This window comes from Caenorhabditis elegans, chromosome II (genome assembly GCF_000002985.6).
Source record: "Caenorhabditis elegans chromosome II".
In the NCBI taxonomy this organism is placed as follows: Eukaryota; Metazoa; Nematoda; class Chromadorea; order Rhabditida; family Rhabditidae; genus Caenorhabditis; species Caenorhabditis elegans.
Window position 1 is genome coordinate 14,918,997 of NC_003280.10, and position 23,640 is coordinate 14,942,636.

General features: G+C 33.8%; 1 protein-coding gene across 6 annotated transcripts in view; it reads left to right on the forward strand.

Moving 5' to 3' along the window:
- Positions 1-708: 708 nt before the first annotated feature.
- pde-3 overlaps positions 709-23,640 on the forward strand; it is a gene marked incomplete at both ends in the record, with an annotated part of 33,649 nt that continues 10,717 nt past the window's right edge. For 2 of the 6 annotated variants that reach the window (NM_001306642.3, NM_001381668.1), the window contains 4 exons: positions 773-925; positions 5,421-5,511; positions 12,186-12,337; positions 14,003-14,209. In NM_001306642.3, the coding sequence (NP_001293571.1) occupies positions 773-925; positions 5,421-5,511; positions 12,186-12,337; positions 14,003-14,209 (603 nt within the window). Of the gene's footprint in view, positions 926-5,420; positions 5,512-12,182; positions 12,338-14,002; positions 14,210-23,640 lie in introns of those variants that run through there. The other 4 variants (NM_001383996.1, NM_001306643.3, NM_001306640.4 and 1 more) reach the window with 4 other exon arrangements.

The following is a 23,640-nucleotide window of genomic DNA, read 5'->3' on the forward strand; positions in this document are numbered from 1 at the left end:
GGTAAATTGTTAAATTTTCCAAAAAGTTTTGAATTAAAAAAAAACCAATTGAAAGAAAGTTTTTAAAAATTTTCGACTTTTTTTACTATAAATGAAATGTTTTAGAAAATTTAAACCTTTGCCTCTGCGAAAATTCTTAACTCTTAACTCTAACTCTTAACTTTAACTCTGCGAAAACGCATGATATCGAAAAAATTTTTTTGCTCAATTATTTTTGCTCACTATCAAAAATTTTGTCCATATAATTTTCTAAATTTTGTCAGTTGACAACTTTTTAATAACATTTACTTATGTTGAGATATTAACGCTTTTAAGACGCAGACCAATCACCTTTCCAAAACGTTTATATCTCAGCGTAGAATTGAAATACCAAAGATTGTAAAATCTCATCAAGTAGCAATTTTTTTGAATTGTTGAAGGGCCCTATAGCACACAAGGATACTTATCTATAGTTTGATCTATGTGGTATGTCTGACGGTATATCCTACAATGACCTACAGTCTTCCCACTTGCTCGGTCTCTCTCTCTCTTCCTGTTGTAGGTGTTATTGTGAGTAAGAGTCATTTTTAGGACCACTAAGATATTGCGCACATTGCTCATTTTTAGTGACGTATTATATTTCTATTGTCTTTTCCTTTAAGTTGGATTTTTCTGCAACTTTTTTTTTCTCTTTTTTATCTTTTTTATTTTAAACTAAAAAAACTTTTCAGTGTCCAAACTGTCGTCCCCATCCTCCTACCAACGCCCAAAATTCTACCGCTCGGAGTCGGAAATGTCTCCGGGTCCGCCGGCCGTCGGAGGCGTGAGCCCTCCGGTTATGGTACCCGGGAGTGCTCCACCATTTCAGCCGACTCATCAATACTTTCAACATCATTATCATCAAACTCCGCCTGGAAAGCTCAGAGATCGATCTCCACGACTTTCGGTTGGTTTTTTAATTTTTTTAAATTTTCCCCTAAATCTACAATTTTTTCCTGTTTACTTATCTTTCTTGAAAACTGATTTTTATTTGGTATTGTAAGTTTGTTTTCTAAAAGTTAGAACTTGTGATCTATTGCTTCCAATCTTTGAACTCTATTCAAGATATCAGATTTCTAACTAGAAATTTGGCAAAAATCCCAGTTTCCAATTTTTTAAAGATGTTTTTCAAGAGCGGTGAAAGCTGACAAAAAATTTGTAATTAAAAATATATCGGAAATAAAATTTGTTATCATTTGTTAGTTGGCAATTTTTGATAACTTGAATAATAACGGAGGCATAAGCTTTTGGGAGTGAGCGGCAATTGCAGTTCGGCAAATTGACAAATTGCAAGTTTGCCGATTTGCCGAAAATGTTCAATTCCGGCAATTCGCCGATTTGCCAATTTGCCGGAACTTTCTATTACGGCAATTTGCCGAGTTCCGGGAAAAAAATTGTTTTGTACCAAAAAAATAATATTAAAAAATTTGCAACATTTGTACAAAAAAAGTTTGCAAAATTTTGTCAGTTGAACATTTTTTGATAGCTTCCACGGCTGCAGAGATATTCATTAAAACATTTTCAAACCTGATTCATAACTACAAAAATTAGGAAAAATTCGCAAAAAATGTTTTGCAAAAACTATCAGCTGGTAGACCAAAAGTTTTGGGTCTCTTCTCCCTCTTAAGCTTGAAAACCGACACCCTTTCTCATGACCACATGACCACATGACATTGATACATTCACACATTAAGCTCACTTTTAGAGAGCATTTGCTCCAAAATATCAACTATTGTTTATTGTTTTACTCATGACCGTAGTGAAAAAAGTTGGTGACCGAATTTTATTTTTTTGCGACCGCGTAAAATTTTTTGAAATGCAATAAATTACAGAAAAAAACAGGCTGGATTTTTCAATTTGTTTTAAGCTGAAAAAAAAAATTTTAAAAATGAAATAAAAAGTTTTAGGTTGAAAAAATAATAGAAATTTTTTTTAATTTTTAAATTGCTGAAATTATCCCTTTTTTTTAAATATTTTCTAATATTCAAAAAAAAAAGAATACATTCAGTGGTTTTTTTTTGACTCCCGGAGCAATTTCCTATTTTTTTTTCCAGTAATTATCATCTTGTTTTCATTGCTCTGGCAGACATGTTACTTTCTACTCAATGACCCATTTTTGGGTGTTGATGTCTAGCGAGAAAAAAAAAACGACGAGGTTTTTGAGGAATCTCATGCATTTTTTCATATTTCTGCCGGGAGACGGAGCTTCCAAGGGAAAATTCTTGTTTTTGGCTTTTTTTTCGGTGGAATTTTTTTTTGCAAAAAAAACTGTCGTAGTTTTTCTAAGGAAAAATTGAATTCTGCAATTTTTATAACATTTTTTTAAAGCAATTTGTAGAGCACTCACAAGCTAGGCGTAGGTCGCTTTTAAAGCATGTAAGCCTTGAAGGCGTGTACCTTAAAAATCTTACTTTTGATTTTCCAATCCATACCAGACATTCATTTCTGATTAACTAGATTTCCCAACTCAGTTTAAATTCATTTTTCTCTACGTATATCCCCAGGTTTCTCAATTTCCCAATTTTTCACTCAAATTCTCATAGTTTGTAGTTTTCGTGGTCTGATCTCTCTTTGCTCCATGCCTTATCTACTGCTGAAAATCTGTGAAATTTAATTTATTTCAATTTCCTGTTTTCTTATTTTCATTCTTCGAATTTAATTCAACAGAGTTTGTTTTTGTTTTCTTGAATTTTTTTTTTCAAATTTATCTCAATTGTTTTTTCTAGTGCGGAAAAAAAATTAGAGAAAAATTATTTAAAAAAGTTATATGACTAGATTTTTTGGATTTTTAAAAATAAGAAAATTCTTTACTTCAAAACTCGCAAAAAAAATACTTCTGGAATTATTCAAACTATTTTTTTACAAAATTTCCAAAACAAAAAAAAAGTTTCAAAAATCTCGTCGTGTAAAATTTTCAGTATTACAAATAAATTTCTTATTTTTTTCAACTAACTATAAGACTATATTAAATTTTTTGAAGATTAATTTTTTTCATTTTTTTTTCAATATTAAAAAATAATAATTCAGAAAATTTTAACAATAAAAAAAATCTGGAGCAGTGTTTTAAATATAACATTTAAAAAATTAAAATTAACATTAAATATTTTTAAAACAATTTTAAAATTTCCATTTAAAATTTTAATAATTTAAAAAGTTCAGAAATAAATCTTTTTATCATTTTTTCTCTCAAAAACCTCTATAATCCCGGTTTTCTTTATTTCTTTGTTCGTTTTTCGTCGCTTGCACCATGTGTTCCCCCATAAATCATGTGGAAATGAGCTCCATTTCTTCGTAAAAAATCGAATTTTAATGCGAAAAATAACAGAGAAATAGAGAAACGGTGGAGAGAAATAAATTGAAAAAATAAAAATAAAAAACGGAGAATTTATTGGGCGAGCGGACTTCGAAGTGCTCCTAGTAACAGATTTTGGATGGATTTCTTGAAAAATAAAAATTTTGAGTTTCAGCTTTTTACTAATAAAAAAAGTCTCAAAATTGCAAAATTAACTTTTTTTCAATTTCTGAAAAAGTTAAATTTTCCGACATCAGAGGGGCTTTTGCTAAATTTTTTACTTTAGAAACAAAAAACATGAGACTCTCTTTCTTCTACTGTAACTCTGAGCAAATTAGAGATATAAAAAAGTTGTCAACTACTGAAATGTTCCTTTTAAAACTTTCTACACTTTCTCAGTGGACAACTTTTTGGTACCTTAAAATCCCACAAAATTGTACACTTTCAAAGTCCGGACCTCCAAAAAAATCTCACCACTCTCTGCCAAAATCCCACCTATATAGTATTTTGAGTAACTCACACAGCTCTACAATTTATTTTCTCTTTTCTTTCCTTTTCTTTCTTTCTACCCCACTGTCACATTATCCCGTCAGCCGAGCTGTGAGTAAAAAAAAGAGGGTCCTACTCTTCCCTTTTGTTCACTTTTTCAGTAGAGGAAGTAGCACGTGTTCCTGTTAGAAGGCAATAATTTCTAATTAGATCTTTTTGGAAAAAAAGTAAAAAATAAGATTTCTTTGTCACTTCATCTTTACTTTTTCGCCTTTATTTCCAGCCACTCAACCAAACAAAAAATTTTGGCTTAATCTCTGAAAAAAAAGAGCAACTTTTTACATTTATATCGACCTTTTATTCTGAACTAAGGGGTCTCGAGCAACACAAGTCTAGAGACTAGCAATTAATTTTCATTTTCTTAGGAGACAGAGGCACGTGGTTTTTATTATGTATGTCTACGTCATTAATTCTGGAATTCGATGGGCTTTAACCTCGGCGAGTCTGTAGAGTTTGTATTTTTTCCGGCAAATCGGCAAATCGGCAAATTGCCGGTTTACGAATTTTCCAGAAATTTAAAACTGAAATACTGAAATTTCCAAAAAAAAAAGAGCAAACCACAATTTTCCAAACATTTTCGATTGGCCTGATTGCCGATTTGCCGGAAATTCAAATTCCGGCAAATAGCCGATTTGTCGGAAATTCAAATTTCGATAACTTGCTGATTTGCCGGAAATTTAAATTCCGGCGATTTGCCGATTTGCCGGAAAAATTGTTTGCCGCCTACCCCTGATTTATAGTTTGCAAGAATCAACCCTATATTCCTATTTTTAAGGTTATTTTTTTTCCAAATTTCAAAAAACCAATTCATTCAAAGGCTAATCTGCGACTAGCTCCGCCCACTTTATAGGCGAGCCTCTCAGATTTCTTTCCCGATTAGACAGTCTCCCATTTTTTATGCTGAACCCTTCTTTTTCGATAATTCAGAAGAAAAAATTTAAAACTAAATAAGTAACTACCCCAAGTTCAGTGAAATTTGGCAACTGCCATTTTTTGGGCAGAGCTTATGGACTTTTGTGAGCGGAGATTTTTAGACCACGCCTACTTAATGGGCGGAGCAGGCCACGCCCATTTTTAGCTGCATTTTTTTTCGAATCTAAAACAAAATTTGACTACATTTTTCTTAAAGTTTTAGGTTTGAAAAATGCTTCAAAATTTTTTAGTGAAGTGTTGCCCTTTTCGGAGCTTCATATTTTTATATTCCGGCAAAATTAAGCTCCAACCCCTTAATGGTTCTGAAACTTCAAAAACATTTCCAAAGCTAAAAAATACAATTATTTTCAAAATTTTGACTAGGTTTAGGTTTCTAATTTTCAAAGAGACAAACAACAAAAAAAAACGAGCTAAATAGTTAGTAATTCTTTTTCCCCCGGCTCTCCAAACGTTGCAATTCGACCTTTGACGTCCATAGTGTTGTGTGTACTTCTTTCTTTTTCTTTTTCTCATTCACGTTTTCTTTTCCATTTTTTGAGCATCTTTACTCACCCAACAGACATCCTTTTTTTGTTCATTCTTCTTTCAATTTCCTCCGCCAGCTGTGTTACTTTTCAACGTTTTGCAGGCTGAAATGCGCAAGAATCGAGACACCGCAACATCTTCGCCGGCCAGCAGCGGAGTTTCCATACAGCAACGACGAGGATCCACAACTCAGAGTGAGCGTTTTTAAGAATTTTTATTTTTGTGTAGGCACAGCCTGCCGACCTACGCCTACCCTCTGCCTATCAAAAAGGTTACACAAATTGGGAAAATAGGCCGTAGGCAGGCACAAAGTAGGCATGCCTACATACAATGAGACCTACACCTGTATAGTTTCACGTCTCCCCTATTTTTTTCCAGAAATTATCTTCTCCTAAAATTTTTTTCTTGTTTTCCGAAATAGGCAGGTAGGTAGGCAGAAAGTAGGCATGCCCACCTACAACGAGACCTACGCCTGTCTAGTTTCAATAGGTAGGCAAGCACAAAGTAGGCATGCCTACCTACAACGAGACCTACGCCTGTCTAGTTTCACTTCTCCCATTTTTTTCCAGAAATCACCTTCTGCCTATCAAAAAGGTTACACAAATTATAAAAATAGGCGGTCCGCAGGCATGTAGTTTTTAGTTATTCAAAATAGGCAGGTAGGTAGGCAGGTAGGCAGGCATGCCTACCTACAACGAGACCTACGCCTGTATAGTTTCACTTCTCCCAATTTTTCCAGAAATTACATTCTTCCTATCAAAAGGTTACACAAAAAAAAATAAACAAATAGGCGGTTGGTAGGCACATAGGCTCAGCATTTTTTTTCCAAAATAGGTAGGTAGGCACAAAGTAGGCATGCCTACCTACAACGACACCATCTCCTGTCTAGTTTCACTTCTCCCATTATCTCCAGAAATTACCTTCTGCTTATCAAAAAGGTTCACAAATTTAAAAATAAAAGGCGGTTGGCAGGCACATAGGCTCATAATTTTTAGTTATCCGAATTAGGCAGGTAATCAGGCACAATGTAGGCACACCTACCTATTCCAATTTTTTTCCAGAAATTTTTCGCTTTTCATCTCTCTCTCATCTAAAATTCATTTTCGTTGAGTGTCCCTCCACGAGTAAATAGACAAATTTACTGGAATTTTCGAGCATTTTTCAATTTTTTCCTTCTCCTCCAAAAACAGATAACTTGATTTATGTTTTTTGGAAGCGTCCGGCAGTTAGGCTCCTGCTGAATTTTCGGTTTTATACCCGATTTGTGAAGTTTTTGAATTTTACTTTTTGAATTTTTCTAACAATCACATGTGTTTGAGGATGTGTTATTTGATTACGAAGGGGACATTTTCACTTTTAATCCAATTTTCAAACACAAATGACCTCCGAAACTCTTAATTTGGGTAATTGGATTTAAAAACATACATCTACAACTTTTAAAAGTCAGGTGTTACGTGGGTGGCGTCACTAATTTTTTTGGAAAAAAATATTTTTGCTTTGCCCTCTAATGTTTAAACCGTTAGTTTTTAGCCAATAAAAATTTATAAAAATTAAAATAAAAAACACGAATTTCGGACCGAAATTTTCTAAAAACGAAAATTTGATTTTTTTTTTGAAGTTTAGAAATTTGAAATATTGTCAAAAATGCCAGAAAAAAAGAGAAAAAAAAAGATTTCAATAAATGCTTTAAATTAAAAATTTTAATTTCGTACAATTTTTTTTTGGAAAAATCAAAAAAAATTAAGCATTAATTGAATCAAGTGTAAAATATTTGAAAAAATCAAATTTCCAATCTTTTACTATATGAAATGTTATTTGAATTTCGCACCAAACTTTTCTGAAAATATAAAATTTTCGCTAATTTTTAAACAATAGTTGGCTCCCTTTATATTTATGAAAATAGCTCAAAAGTTCGGAAATTTATAATTTTTGAAGGATTTTTAACTACATTATTTTAGAACAAAATAAGCCCCCCGAAAATTTTGTAAAAATTTCCGAAAAAATGTAGCATGATCCCAAAAATTTCAAGCCCCTCAGGCCATTTCTGAAATAGTGCACACTTTTTTTTCCTATTTCCTAATAACTACTCATTTTGTTTTCTCCCTCCCCCATTTCTTATTTGCTCATTACGTGGTCTGAAAATTTATGGAAATTTATCTACATTTTCCGTCCACAACGAACCTCTGATCATTTATTTTCCACCTTTCTTTTAATTTTCCCTCTTCTTTGTAATTTGAAAAATGAAAAGAAAAATGAATATTAATTGAGGCGATCATTGTCTTTCTGGGTAAATAAATTAAAAATTCATGGAAATTTTTGGGTGGTTACTTTCTTTTTCTGAGCAAGAAGAATTGGTCCCTCCTTGTACCTTTTCTTTTATTTTCTGAATAATGTTTGAGTTAGAATTTGCTTTGAAAGAAAAGTGGTGCATATTAAAAAAACACTTTTTTGGGGATAGGTTTTAAATCAGGGGTAAGCGGCAAACAAATGTTTCCGGCAAATCAGCAAATTGCTGATTTTCAGAATTCCAATTTTAATCGGCAAAATTGCACGCATCCTTTGAATGTTTCTACATCTTTTTTAGAAAGTTAGCAAGTTCTATGAAAACATCTAAAGAAAACGGGAAAAAAATTTCAAAAAGTCACAGTTTTTAGTGTTTCCGTCCTATAAAAAATCCCTCTAAGACCCCCCCCCCCTTCCGTCAAATTGATATCCGGCAAATCGGTAAACCAGCGAATTGCCGGAATTGAACACTTCCGGCAAATTGGCAAACCGACAAATTTGCCTCTTTATCGAATTTGTCGACAAAAAAATTGCCGAACGGCAATTGCCAATTTCAGATTTTTAAAAATTTCGTTTCCAAACATTTTTGGGAAATATTGAAGCTCGAAAAATTCTTACAAAATTCAGTTTTTTTTTTGATTTTTGAAAAGTCATATATATTTTCTGACTGAAAAAAATTATTAAATAAAAATTTTAAGTGAATAAATCTAAAAAATATGCTTAAAAGAAATAAAGGAAAAAATTCCTGAAAATTTTAATATAACGTTTCTAAAATTCCAGAAAAAAGTGAAAATTTAAAAATAAAACGCTGAAAACAATTTTGAAAAATAAAAAAAACACATCGGAAAACTTCAAAAATCAGCAAAAAATTATTTGAAAGTTTAACTAGAAGTTAAAAAATTATTTCAGTCAAATATTTTTTTTACTAATTTTTCACAGTTCAAAAAACGCACTGTTTGAGCTTTTTTGTTGCAAAAACTCGTGTATCTATAAAAATCAATTTTTGTGCTTCTACATGAGCACAAATCCAATTTCCCGTGCATTTTTTCCCAAATAATTTGGGCCACCTACACCGATTAATTTTCCTACTCTTTTTTCTCCTTTTTTCTCATTTTCCATTCTCACGTTTATTTATTCTTTTTTGTTCACTTTTTAGGCGTGACTCGGGCGGCGTGTTTTTGTCAAGTTACACTACAGAGCCGCCCTGTTCCTTATTTTGTGCTCGCATGGAGCAGGGGCTATTTAGGAATAAAAAATTGCCCAAAAAATTCGGGATTTGTTTATGTAGAAATCAAGTCTTCACACTCTTTTTTTTGCGGATTTCTGACTTGTTTTTTGGATTTTTCCCGAAAAATTTGCCAAAATGTACCGACTTTTTTGCAAAAATTTAAAAAATGTTAATTCAATTTTTCGCTGATTTAGAAATCTATAAAAGTCCGATGCAACTTAAACCATTTTTTAATGTAAAAAAGTTTCATTTTTATTTTTTGAAATTTTGTTTTTGGCTGACTGTTGTTAAAAAAATCTGATATTATTGAAAAAAAAATTTCAAAAATTGTACTCCCTTTTTTTTCAAAATCTGAAAATCGTTCACATTTCTTCAAAGGTTTTTTGTTTTTTTTAAACGTTTTTTCAAATTAAAATGTTTCATGTTAAAAAAATTTCAAATTTTAAAAAATCATTAAAAAAAAATCTGATACATCTAAAAATTCTAATTTTTTTACAAAAAAATCTTCAAAAGAATAAGTATACCTAATCCTTTCCTGAACTTTGTCTTATTGTTTTTTTTTCTCAATAAAAAAAATTCGAGACTAGCGGACATATAAATGGGGATAATCTACTTGGCTTCAATTCAATTTTACACAAATTCTATTGACTTTTTCTCTTTTTCTTTTTTTTATCTTTTCTGATCATAATCAACGTTATCAAAAAAGGTATCATGAAAGTTTCAATATAATTGCATAATTGAACTTCTTTTTGGAATATTGTGATATCGCTTAGAGTTGCAAAAAATTATATTTTCTAGTAGCAGCTGAGATCCCCAGGGTGAGTAATACGTGAAAATGTTTAACGGTGAGCAGCCGACACCTCCCGGGATTATTAAAAGCAGCCGACATCTATAGGTGCTAACACCTAACATCATTTTAGCAGCCGACAGCCTGTTGACAATTGCAATAAACAGGCAGCCGACATCTTAAGGGCCGATATCCCACTTTATCTTAGATGCCGACTTCTCCCGGGTAACTGAAGTACTAACAAACTCGTAAGAAGTTAGCAGCCGACACCTCACGGGCCGCCGTCTCAAATATTTTCAAATTGATCAACCGAACAATATAGAGTAAACCAATCTATCTTCCAAAAATCACAATCACTTTTTATTTTCTCCTTCCCTCGCGGGGGCCGCCCGCATCTTTTTTGCTATGCCCCTCTCCTTTATATCAATTGTTATCAAATTATCACGGCTGATGACCGGAAACCCCATTTCTTCACTTCATCTTCATCGTCTTCATTTTCCATCTTCTTTTATACTTCTCCCACTTCCTCCAATGATACAACAAAATGTACAAAAATGACGATGGCACCGCCCATTTTCGGTTCTGTTCAGATTTTTAAAAAGTTTTTTTGTAAGGTCCAAAAAAATTAAGCCGGGAAACATCAACATTTTCCCAAAAAATTTAAAAAAAACACACACACATTTATAATGAAAAATGTGATGAAAAATTCGATAATGGGTTTTCTGAGTCAGTTAATTTTTAAATTAATTGGAAGTTATATTTTTTGCATTTTTATTTAAAAATTTACAAATATTAATTTCCAAAAAAAAAAGTTAATTCTATTTTTTTTATATATACTTTCGATTTTTTGAGAATTTGGAAAAATGTGTTACTTTTAAAAAAACCTATACAGTTTCATAAAAATTTCAAAAATCTCAAAAATGTTTAAACTATTACATATTTTCCAAAAAAAAAATCAATATTTATCAAAGTCTCACTTTTTTAAATTCCTCTAATTCTATGAACTCTAACTCGATTTTTTCATCAATTTTTAACTTAAAACCACCATTTTTACAACTTGCACAATTCAAAGAACGTATTAAAAAAATAATTTGGTATCCTCCTGTCATCACATCATCCCATTCTTTTCCCCCTTCATCTTCTTGGTTTCTTTCCGCTTTCTTCGGCCATAAAAAAGGCACTTAAATTGTTGGTTTTTTGTGTCAACTCTTTCGCACTCTCCGTTCAATTTTTTTCTGTTTTTCCTTCAGTTGGCAGATGTTGTATAATATCTTTTTTATTAGAAAATTTATTTATTAAAAAATTTAACAAAATTTACTTTCTGTCTTATAGAAGTAAGCCTTTCTGTTTAAAATATTTTTGAGAGCTTTTTCCTACTTTTTTCTTAAAAGTTGGGGTTTGAATTTTTTATGAAAATTCTAAAGTAAATAAAAATTTCATTTTTTTAAAATGATTTTTACTTGAAAATTAAAGTTTAAAATTGTTGCCCGCTATATTCCTCAGTGTAGGCATACTAGAGATAGGCAGCAGGGGTGCGCGGCAATCGGAAATTGAAGGCAGTCGGATATTGCCGAAATTGCCGATTTTTGGGCAATTTCGGCAACAGGCAATTCCGGCTGTTGCCGGTTTTGGAAATCTCCGGCATTGGCGCACTCCTTGTAGGCAAGCGTAAAAACGTATTTCGTATTTCGATTTTTGCTTCTATTTTCCTAATTGAAATCAACCATCACATGTATGGTGAACTGTGTTTAAATCATCACGGGAAAATTGTCGCTGAATTGTGCGAAACTTCCCACTTTCGTGCCTCCCTCCCTCTTTTTCTCAAGAATCCTCCAGTTTTCGTAATTCGAATCAACTTAGCGGTCGACCACAGTCCCGTTTTCCGCTTTTTTGACGTGTTTTGTCAGAAATTGACAAGATTTTTGGCATGTTTCCGTTGTATAACGGAGGTGTTCACGGAGATATAATGGAGGTGTTCGGTCTAATATGCTGACTTTACTGATTCTCACAGAATAATTTTTCAATTTATACATTTCGAAAAAAATTGAATAAATTTTTAAAACAATTTTGAAAAATATATAAATATAAATAGAAATTTTTTTTTTTTTTTGAGAAACATCTATCTATAGGTATTAATAAATTTATAAATAATTCATTCACAAATATTGAAGTTCCAAAAAATGTTATTCTGATTATTTGAAAATTCAGAAAAATTAGTTGCTTTAAAAAATTATACATAAAAGTTTCAAAAATCTAAAAAAAATGGTTAAATTATATTTTCCAGAAAATCCATTTTTATTAGATTCTCACACATTTTTTTATTCATCGGAAACACTTAAAACTGTGCCTTTTTGACATTTTTTTACCGTTTTCTTAAGATATTTTCATATAAATTGCTTACTTTTCAAAATAGATGTACGAACATTCATAGGATGCGAACACTTTTGTTGATTAAAATTGAAATTCTGAAACTTCCTTCCGGAAAAATTGTTTGCCGCCCACTCCGAATTGAAACCCATTTTCTCAAAACTTCCCCAAAACTTTTTTTTAAGTTAATGTTTTTCTTTCAGACTCCGGAGTTGGATCAATCGGCCTACCTGTATTGGGTGGTCGTGGTCGAGGAGTAATGTCTGATGGGCATATGCAACGAACTTTTCATGAAGCTATGCGGCAACGGAGAACAAGCCTGCCTGCCAATAGTCTATCACTTAATGGAGCGAAGGTATGAAACGTTTTGAAAATTTTGTTCAATATGTTTTTATTTATTGAGGTTTTAATATTGAGATTTTTCCAGAAACTCTGCAATTTTCTGTAAATATTTATAGAAAATTTCAAAATTCTTAATATGTAGTAAAGCTGTACTTTTTCATAGTTGCTATATTTAAAAAAAAAGTTAACTTCCTTGCAATTAAAATTTATTCGTTACCAAATGACATACACCTGGAAATAAATATCTGTTGAAAAATCAACTGCAAACGTAAAATTACTATTACTCATAATTAATTGCAGCAGTGTTCTGACTGAATTTACTTACTTCCTATCTTCCAATTTATGTTACTTTTTTTGGGCAAATATTTTGCAGTAACTCAGAAATTTTTTTTTTACTTCTGGCAGTCTGATAAATGTAATCAATTTTCTAAAAAAAAACAAGTTTGAATGAAAAATTATATTTTTTTGCTGAAGTTTTTTGCCAACGTAAAAAAAAACTATAAAAAGTTTTATTGATAACTTCCAAAATTTGATTTTCCAATTTCTCTTGGAACAATCCAGGGTGGGCGGTAAACAATTTTTCCGGCAAATTGGCAAGTCGTCAAATGGCGGAAGTAAAAATGTCCGGCAAATCGTCAAACTGTCGGAAGTAAAAATGTCCGGCAAATCGTCAAACTGCCGGAATTAAAAATGTCCGGCAAATCGACAAATTGCCGGAATTAGAAAGTTCCGGCAAACCGGTAAACCGGCAATTTGCCGATTCAATCCCTTGGTTGGCAATCACGTTTTTTGCCGCCTGCATACCTGTCTAATCACATGCATTTCAACAGTAGGCATAGGTAACCTGGCAGGCTGCCTACATCTACTTATACCTTTCCAACTTTCAAAAACTAACTACAAATCAACCAAAAAACATCAATTTTAATTCGCGTAGACCTTTGATGGATGGCTTCCGATTTCCGAAAAGACAGCGAAAATTGGTGGTGGGGGGCGGAGATTTGATCATCTTCTCTTTACTTTTGTGAACGGTTTATCACACATATCATATCATCCTACAAAATTTGTGTGTTTCTGCAGTTTTCGTACTAGTTTTTGGACTCTTTTGAAAATTTTAAGTTGAAAAATTTTTCAGTTTTTTTAATCATTTGAAAACTAGTAATTTAATTTTAAAAATTTGTATTAATTTTAAAAAAATCATTTTTTTTTGTTCATTCGTAATTAACCTTAGTTCAAAAATTCAATTAATCCCTTTTCAAAACGTTAAAAAATTTCCAGAAAAAAAGTTTTATATTAAAAAAATATGTTGATTATTTGAGTTTGCTATTTCATTCTGAAAAATTATTAATTTTTCTTTCAAAATTGCCGGAATTAAAAGTTTTCGGCAAACCGATAAATTGCCGATTTTTTCCGGTACTTTGCCGATTTGCCGGAATTTTCAATTCCGGCAGTTTGTCAATTTGCCGGAAATTTCAATTCCGGCAATTTGCCAATTTTTAAAATTTGTCGCCCACCTGATTGAAGTTTTACCGTAAATTTTATATTCTAACCTTGGTTTTTTTTGGAATTCTTTAGAACATTTTCGATTTCTTCAAACTAAACTCCTACAAAAATTTTAAAATATCCAAAAAAATTCTATATCCCTGAAATTCCTCCGTACCCCAAATGTTTTTTTTTTCAGGTAACCGGTTCCTCGCTGAGCGAGGCGAAGGGTCTTATCGCCGATATGCTAATGAACAAGGAACTGCCCGGCAACGTGGCATCCTGTCTTCGAGCCGTCACCATGTTATTGGAGCAGCGACCACTTCCGCTCAATGGGCTTCTCAATGATTTTGGTCTGCCGTCTGTGGTCGAGAATCCTTATGGTGGAGAGTCGATGGTTGTTGGGGTTAGTTTTTTTTTGGGTTACGGTAGTCCCGAGAGTACGCAAACACCAACAACAATGAGATTTTGAGCTAAAAACTTTGAAAATGAACAATAAATAAGGGAAAATCCGATTTCCATTATGAAAAATGTTTTTTAAAAATATTGAGCTCTGGAGCTCTGGGAAAATTTCAGGTTTATCGTTAAAACCTGAGTTAAAATACAAAACAAAAACGCAAATTGGGGCTTCTAGCTGAGTTTACTGTAGCCCGGAAACTAAAAATTTGTATTTTTCTGAATTCTCGAGTTTCCTGGAATTTCTTTTTTCTCTCTTTTTGATTTTTTTATTTTTGTTCTGGATTTTTAGGAATTTCTGGGAATTTATATGTTTTGTCGGGTCTAAACCTAAGTTCAAGCCTGAACCTAAGCTTAATCTGCGAGTAAGGCTTGTTGTTTGTAGTACTTTGCTCTGGTGAATCTCCACAATGTCAGTTAAGCTTCTTGACATTACCCCTTAAAAATGACATCAACCCAAAAAAGCTTAAAGATTGGATTAAACGAGAAGACCATGCATGCCCTCCCTGTTCCAAAATTCGGAATGTGTCTAGCCATTAACGTGGCTTCCTATCTCATCTCCCCGTTTTTCCCGGCTCCTCTAGGAAAACACGGATGAGAAAAGAAGAAAAAAAACATACGCTGGTTTTCTATAAATCTCCCCGGTATTCAATGGTATGTTAATTACGAGAAAAAGATGAAAGCGAGGAAAATGAGAAAACTTTTAAGAGCGGGAGCAGCAGCTGCTGCTGCTTAACCCAATCCGTTTTCAAGACACGGGAAGAGTGAGAAATAGAGAGACCTACGTTTTCAGCACACATTCGTTGCTCCTTTTTTGGCGAGCGATGAAAGATGTAAATCAAGTCAATTTGGTGGGGTATTCAGTCCTCTTCGCTTGCTAGATTTGAGGATATTTTTACAATTTTAGTGTCCCTATAGTCTTAAATAAAAATTTAAATAAAAGTTGAAATTATTTATTTTTTGAAATTTTGGAATTAAATTTCAAAATTTTGTAACTGTTTTTTGTTTCGGAAAAAGAGAACTTTAATATATTTTCTGATTTTTTAAGAGCTGGTCTTTTGTTTTTAAAAATAACTAATTTTTTAACATTCAAATTTTAGAAAAATTTCAGAAAATCCATTTATCATTTCAACTTGACCGAATTAAAGTTTTATTAGAACCAAAAAATGTATCAAAAATTCCTGAAACTTCTAGATTAGTCTGAAACTTTAATTTTGTTTTTTTTTTTGAAAATCTGAAATAGTTAATAGCACGTGGCGTCAGAATGTCCCATTTCGTTGTGATCTACAAAAATGCGGGATTTTAGACTAAGAGTTTTCAACTGATTTCGCATGGTTAAGAACGTGCTGACGTCATATTTTTTGGGAAAAAAATTCTCGCATTTTTTGTAGATCAAACCGTTATGGGACAGCCTGTCACCACGTGTAATAGCAAATTGCAAAATAAAGTCCCAAAATAAAATAAACCATCACCCAAATTTAATTTTGAAATATTGAAATTTTTGAAAAAAAAGGTTTTCCAAAACGTTTTTTTTTTAATTTTTCTAAAGATTAAAAAATAATCATTACATTCAAATTATGATGTTTCAAACATTTTTGCACCTGCCAATTAGCCAAATCATGGAATTATAAATAAAGGTTGTCTGGTGGTTTTCAAAAAAAAATAACGAAAAAAACCATAAGGTTTAAAATTATTATTTTATTATTTTTAACTTGAAACCTTCTTCCTTTTGCTTAACCCAGTTTGTCCCCCGACATTCCAGGAATTGTGAGCTCATTTTCCCAGACTTTATCTCCTTTTTTTTTCATTTGAGCTACTTTCTCCCAAAATTTTGAGAATTTTTTTCCGTGCGATTTTTTGCAAGCGTTTTTTGGGTCTTTCGTGTTTTTTAAAAAAATTATTCATGAGTTTGCAAAATTTGGATAAAAGTTTCGAAAACATTTTTCAATTTTTTAGAAAAATTTTGAATTTTTTCTGAAATTTTGAAAATATGAGTAACTGCTAAAAAATTAAATTCCCGCCAAAAACTTTTTCTTCGATATAAAAAAATACTTTAGAATTGCCTACTATTTTTTGAAACTTTCGAAATATGCCTTAAAAATTACCCAAAATAAAAAAAAAATTCAAAATTTTTAAAGAAGTGTTTTCCTCAAGTTCCTGTGTTCTTTTGAAATTCTAATCCCAAAAGGGTGTGGTTTGATGCAAAATCTCCCAAAAAATTTCTAAAACATACTTTGCCTTTTTTGATAGAGAATAAGAGATAAAGATTAAATATCACAACTTTCATAATTCTTATCACTTGTTTAAAAATGAATGCGCCCGTGCGTCAAAAGTCTATGGGGGAGTGAGGGATTATCTTTTGAACAAAAAAAATACTTGGAAAAATAAATGGATTATCCCGCAAAAATAAGTTTTGATGCTCTGATTTGCATTTCTAGATCCCATTTAGAGTGTAGCATTGTATATTCCTGTTAAGAAAAATTTGCAAGCCCGGGAGGTGTCGGCTGCTTTGCTCGATACGCACCCGACATCTCACTGGTCCACATTTTCCTTTGTCTGCCTCATTAGGTGTCGGCTGCCGCTTCTTGCTTTTAAGCAGCCGACACTTCATAGGACAGCATTCATGTTTCTGTGGTCATCCCACTAACGTTTAGCATGCCCACTAGGTGCCGGTTGCTTCTCCCGACAAGCAGCGGACACCTTGTGGGACAGCAGACCTTCAATTGTTCATTAGATTTTTTCCGATATTATTCTCACACTCAATCTGCAGCCGACACCTCACGGGTCAGCTTCGATTCTCTCTCTCTCTCCTTCTTATATACTCGTTCTAACTTACCTTCAACACCTCCAGAATCCCATTAAAAATGCCAACTCACCAAATTCCGCGAAGCTCATCCGACCTAACTTCATCGGCACCACAGCCCGCCAGCTCCCAACACCATCGAGCTTCATCGTCACGTGGCAGTCGTGACCTGTCACACCGTGGCTCGTCGGCACGCAATTCCACAAGTTCACTGGTGAATTTTGTCGGGCAGTGCATAGTTTGCTCGCTGGAGTTTCGGTGCAAATGTTGCCCAGACTGTAGTCATGTTATGGTGCCTCTGGTTATGGTAGGTTCCTTTTTTGGGGTCTTGTGGGGGTACTGTAGGGGTACTGTAGCAAATTTTGGTGCAACTTATGATATGATATGGCCACAGAAACATGAATTCTGACCTATGATATGTCGGCTGCTAGAAAGCAAAAAGTGGCAGCCGACACCTAATTGGATCAGGAAGAGAAAAAATGAACAGCCGACACCTCCCGGGCCTGCAAATTTTTTTAACGGGTATATGGTAGCTCGTTTGCCTTTTTATGGGTGACGCTATTGCATTAACACGAGTTTATAACTTTAAGAACACTAAATTTTAAAAGTTATTTCCACCAATTTTGGCTATTTTTATCTGACGATCCTACATCATACCTAATATCCTAACAAATTCAAAAAGCATACACATAAATTATTTCAAATGTGCTCTTTTTTATTAGCTCATTCCTCTCAAAACTTGGAAGTTTGAACTTTTCGGGCGGACTTTGGTGTCACGTGTCAAACTCAAATTGTTTATATTTTTATTTCATTCCGCGCTCTCACTACTTGTTCTCTCCTCCTCTCACGATCAAGCACGCTACCAATTTGTGCGAAAAAAGGAGCTCTCTACTTTTTTTCAGACTTTCTTGCTCTTTTTCAGCTTTTTGGGAAGTTTTTGAGCTTCAGTTTATCATGTGAGATAGTTTTTATAGCATATATTTGAACTTAGGACAATTTTATGCTATGCCTACAGGCCTACCTACCACTTAAATTTTCAGTCTTGCCAATAAATTACCATATTTCACTTGCTGAGATTTTTATGCAAAAATTGAAATCTTGTTTTTAATGAGTACACCCCTAGATACAAAATAGGCTTATATCGCCATGAAGGCAGGCATAGTAGGAATGTAGGCATGTAGGCAGGCATGGTAGGCATAGATGCCGTGTAGACATCTATGCCTACTGTTAAAGTAAATTAAAAAATTATTGGCAATTTTAAAAATTGCCAAAAAAATTGGTTTAAAATTGCAATTTCCGAAATAACTAAATTTTTTCCATGTTTTTTTATTTTTCAAATAAAAAAGAAGCATCTTTCTAGAACAACTTGCACTCTGAAAACGGAAAAGTACACACTTTAACCGAAAAAAAAACAGAAAACAACCTCACGTGCTTCACCCCCATTCATTTTAAACCGGACGTAAAAACAATAGCCAGTTAGAAAAAAAAATTGCTTCGGCGGGTGAAACTTGAGAAAATTTGAATTTTTCTTAAATTTTTAACTTTTTTTTCAATAATTTTTGATGAGAATTTGCTGTTCGGCAAATTTTTTGTCGACAAATTTGGCTGCCGCTTTGCTGATTTGCCGGAAATTTTGATTTTCGGCGAATTGCCTATTTGCCGATTTGCCGATAAAATTGTTTGCCGCCCATCCTATGGAAAATCCTTTCTACGCAATTTCAACCAAAGATCCAGTATATGGGCGTTTCCAGTAAGCCCCGTCTATTCTAGAAACCACCTTGCAGTTCTAACAAATTTAGCTCAAGCTAATTGCTCGTGGAGCCAACTCGAAAAAATTGTCCCGAAAACCCGGCTTCCCAACCATTTATCTCATCTCTCTCTCCGCTTACCCTATCCCATCAATTTTTTTTCGTTTCTTTCAACAATTTTGTTTTGACAAAACAACATTTTTCTGATGGGTCTCTTTCTCTCGGTCAGCTCGTGTGCTCATTTTCAGACGCTCAACGTTTTATAGTTGCTCAGATGAATCGAGTACAATTTTTTCAAAAATTTTTTGGTGGTTTTGCACGTGAGCCTTTTGGTTACGGCAACAGTTGTCTAGACCAAATTTTAGTTTTTTCAAAAATTTACAGGCGTTTCCCGCAGTGAAATTGTTTTTAAAAAAATTAAAGATTAACACCGCCCATTTAATGGATTTTTTTCCAAAAAGCTTTTATTTTTTGAAGTTTTGCAAGCCCGCCCACTTAATCGACGTGGCATCTTTTTCAGGAATATTCTAAAATCCGGTTAGACACTACAAATTTCCCTTGAATTATCTAAAAATCGTCCGAAAAAAGTAAAATATAGATTGTTGAACACTCTCTCCCTATCCCTTCACAATTTGATTACCTAAACACCCGGAACTTTTATTCTCCTCGTCCTTTTCTTCTTATTCCTATTCTTGACGTATGATGCTTTCTTCTCCTCCATTCTCCACTTGAAATCAAGTTTCGAATAATCAAATTCTGCAAATTTCTACTTTGAGCCCCCAAATAACACTTTTGCTCTCACAAGCTACCGCGGCGGAAAATTGATTAATTTACGGAGATTATATTTTTATGAACTTTGAGTTATACCTAAAGCAAAAAGTTTAAATGGATTTTTGAGTTTTGGAAAAAATTTAAGTTCGAAAATGTTTTTGTATTTTCAGTCATATCTTAATAGGAGTAGAAGATATCAAAAAGTTTTCAACTAACAAAAAAATGTATTTGCTTGATTTTATTAGTTTAAAACTTTTTTATAACACTAACCGTTTTGAAGTTATAGCAGTTTTAAAAGGAGACGTCGGTAGATCGCACGCTATAGTGGTCTGCGTCTTATCCCATGTGTATCTCTGCGGCGGTGCTGGATATCAAAAATTTGTTAACTACGAAAATATAGCAAAGTATATTCGCTAGCTTTTGTTAGTTTGCAACTTATTGATACCACTCACCGTTTTCGAGTTATACCTGTTTGAATCCAGGAGGGTGACGCAGAATGCTAGAGCACTCTCGTCGCCTGCGTCTCCTCCTCCTTGTAAATCTGTCTACATGCTAATTATCAGTAAATTGATAACTGCCAAAAAAATATTTCTATATTTTTCAAAAATTTTTCACATTTCTAATTTCCGGAGCAGCAGCGATTATCTCCAAAAAAAATATTTCCAAAAAATTTTATTTTTTGATCTCTCCACTTCCAAAATTGCATAAACATTTAAATCGAATGGTCAGTATGAATGGCTAGCAAATTGTACAAGCTCCAAAAAAGATAAAGCTGTGTTTTGAAACCCGGGCATGCTCCAAGGGTCCGCGTGACGTTTTTTTGGCAACTCCCCCTCTTCTCCTTCCAAGCCAAGTTGCTCAAAGATTTAGCGTGAGAATGTGTATTCAGAGGGAGGTTGAACATCTAGCTTCTTCTCCAACAGGGAGAAGCCCACCTTAAAAATGTCCCAAGGGCCCCATTTGTTATTTGATTAGGCCGTCTAGAACCCCCCTCGGCCACACATCGAAAAATTTATTTTCCCAAAAAAATTTTTTTTACGAGAAAAACACCTCGTCACCCTCAAGGGTTATAAAGTGGTGTTGGGCGAAAATAAAATAAATTATTTTTTTCGCTCGAACATTGAGGAAATGAATAGGACTTCCGGGGGAGACCCGGGTTGCAAGCTGCTGCTCTTGTTGGTTTTTTGCTCCCAGAGCCGAGGAGGGTATTTTCTCGAATTTTTTGCTTGCCTGGAAAAATCTGAAAATTCGGCTATTAATCTGAATATATACTACTTTTCTGCAATATTGGAATTTAAATTTTTTCTAAAAATTATTTTTTATACTCTCAAATTGACCGGTTTAATTAATTTTGTTGCTAATTTTAAATCCCACAAATTTTTTCTGAAAATTTCCCCAAGAAAATGCGATAAGTTAGATGTTTTGAAAAAAAATTGAGTTAAAATGTTTCGTATTTCGCAGAATTTTTTTTGGGCTCCACTGAAAAATTATTTTTGCACTTTAAACTCACTTTTTCTATCAAATTTCTGATTTTAATCTTTAAATTGTGTCTTTTTTCTGATCGGAATTATAAAAAAATGTCTGAATACTTCAAAAAAAATCGTTGAAAAAAATTAATATTTTTAGCTAAAGCAAATTGTTTTTTCTGGAATAAAAAAAACCTAGACGTGCTTGCCTCAAGCTCGCGGAGCCCTCAAACTCAAAAAAATTCCAAGAAATCCCATTCTCAGTCCCGCCACTCGCCAATGAGTGATTATGAATTTTAAGGTAATCTTGCTCCGAGGAGCAACCTTTTCAAGCATGCTCTCCTCAGCCTTCATTTTTGCTTTCCTTCTTGCTCTTTTTCATACACACACGTCTATGTATGTGTGTATGTGTGTGTGCTTCTGATGTTTTATGAGATTAATTTCCGCCCCTCAATGTCTCTTCTTTTCCCCTTGTGCTCACTTTTGTCACGGAGAAGGACACGTATTCGCATTTTTCGCTCGGGCTCCGCGAGCTTTCATCTATCCTTTTCAATAGTTGATTTGGAGCATTTGGAAGGAGCAGAAGCGGCAGCAGCAGGAAATTAGCTAAATTAGCAAAATTACGCGAGAGAGAAATTACGATGTCTAGTAGTAGCATAAAACAAGAAAAAAAATGAGGAAAAGCTCATTTTTATCCATTATTTCGAGTTTCAACGCGGAGAGACTAGTTTGAGACTAGCACCCGACACCTAACGGGTTTCTAAAAATTTTTTAGCGGCCGACGTTTCCCGTTCTCCAAAATTTCTCAAATATCTGCATGTGCGCATGACACTTTTCGGGTTAAAAAAGTATGCAACGGTCAAAATTTTTCTTGCATCTTTCAACTCAGTAAGCAGCCGACACTACACGGGCTTCCATTTTTTGCTAGAATAAGCAGCCGACGTTTTACGGTTTCAGTATTTTTGATAAAATCTTTTCCGATATCTTACCTTTCTGCTTAAATATGTAATAAGCGGTCTAAAAACTAAGTTGACCCGTAAATTGTCGGCTGCAACTTTCAATTACTTCCATTTCTGCTTCCACTCCCAAAAATCCATTCCTAGAATTTATCCTTTTGCTGTCCTACCAGTTTTTTTCTCAAAAACCACTTCAAATCCTTCCAAATCTCCGAGCAGATTATCTCAAAATTTTCTATGCATTTTTCCATAATCTCTCACCTTTCATAAGATTCATTGACGTCCTTAAATGTTGTTTATTATTCCAAATCTGTTGGGACGGGGGGTTATCATCATCATTTTTATCCATTTTGGAGCACTTTTGGAGCACTTATCCTCCCAATTCTGATGTCAGAATTTGAAGTTTTGGATTTCGTTTCTCGAAAACAAGTTCAAACGCGCTGATATTTTGATCATCTCCTTCTTACACTTGATTAGATGCAAAAAAGTGCTCAACACGTGACTTTACCCAAATGACCAAAATTAGTTATACTCCACCAGTTTTTCATCAAATGGCCCCGGAAGAAAACATAGGAAACAATAAAAAAAAGTGCTGCCCGGATTTGTAGTTTAGTTCCTTGTTCTATTGAAGTGAAAGCTGACTTTTTTGTTGAAAAAAAGGGATTTAAGCGGTGCAGAGCGTCATTGAGCGGCTAAGTAGCAACCGACAAATTACGGGTCAAAATTGTCATATGGTTAATTATTGGAACCGTGAAACGTCTGCTGCTAACTTCAACACCCTTCCCCGCATTTACTACATCTTTTATATTTATTTTTCAAGGAAAAACTCGTGATATTTCACCTCCTATACTACTTATTGCATGCGCGTCTAGGTTTCATTAAAACTTTTTTTTTCATTATACTACGTCTTCATTTCAATCCCTACCCCTTCATCAAAAGAGATTTAATTGGAATCTCATCTCACAGGAGGAGAAGGACATCGTCACCAAGCTCTTTTCATCTTGTTTTCCGGTTTTTTGTCTCATTGTGCTGGGATCATGCGACCTGCACACCCATCCAAAGTCTAATAATTTTGTTTGAAAATATATGGTTCTTTTGTCTAGAGAGTTAGGAATGACGGTGATTATGAATCATTTTCAGTGCGACAATTTCCGGCAAATTGCCGGAATTGAAAATTTCCAACAAATCGGCAAATTGCCAGAATTGAAATTTTCGGCAATTTGGGTAATTGCGGGAATTCAAAATTTCCGGCAAATTGATAAATTGGCAGAATTGAATTTTCCGACAAATCGACAAAATGCCGGAATTGAATAATTCCAGCAAATCGGCAAATTGCCGAAATGGAAAATTTCCGGCAAATCGGCAAACCGGCAATTTTCCGGCTTGCCGAACGGCAATTGCCGCCCACCCATAGATCACAGTCTTCGTTCCAAATTTCCCTGCAAATTGGAGGATAGTAGAAAGTGACGTGCCTTGCAGCCCCGAGAGTTCCTTGTTTTTCAGCAGCTCACCCACATTCTGCGACTGCATTTTGTATTCCTTCAGATTTCTGATCTACTCTTCCCCATTTCTCTCTCAGCTCGCCTCTCTCCCTACTTCCCGGATTTTTCCACATTTCATCGCTTTCAAGAGTATTG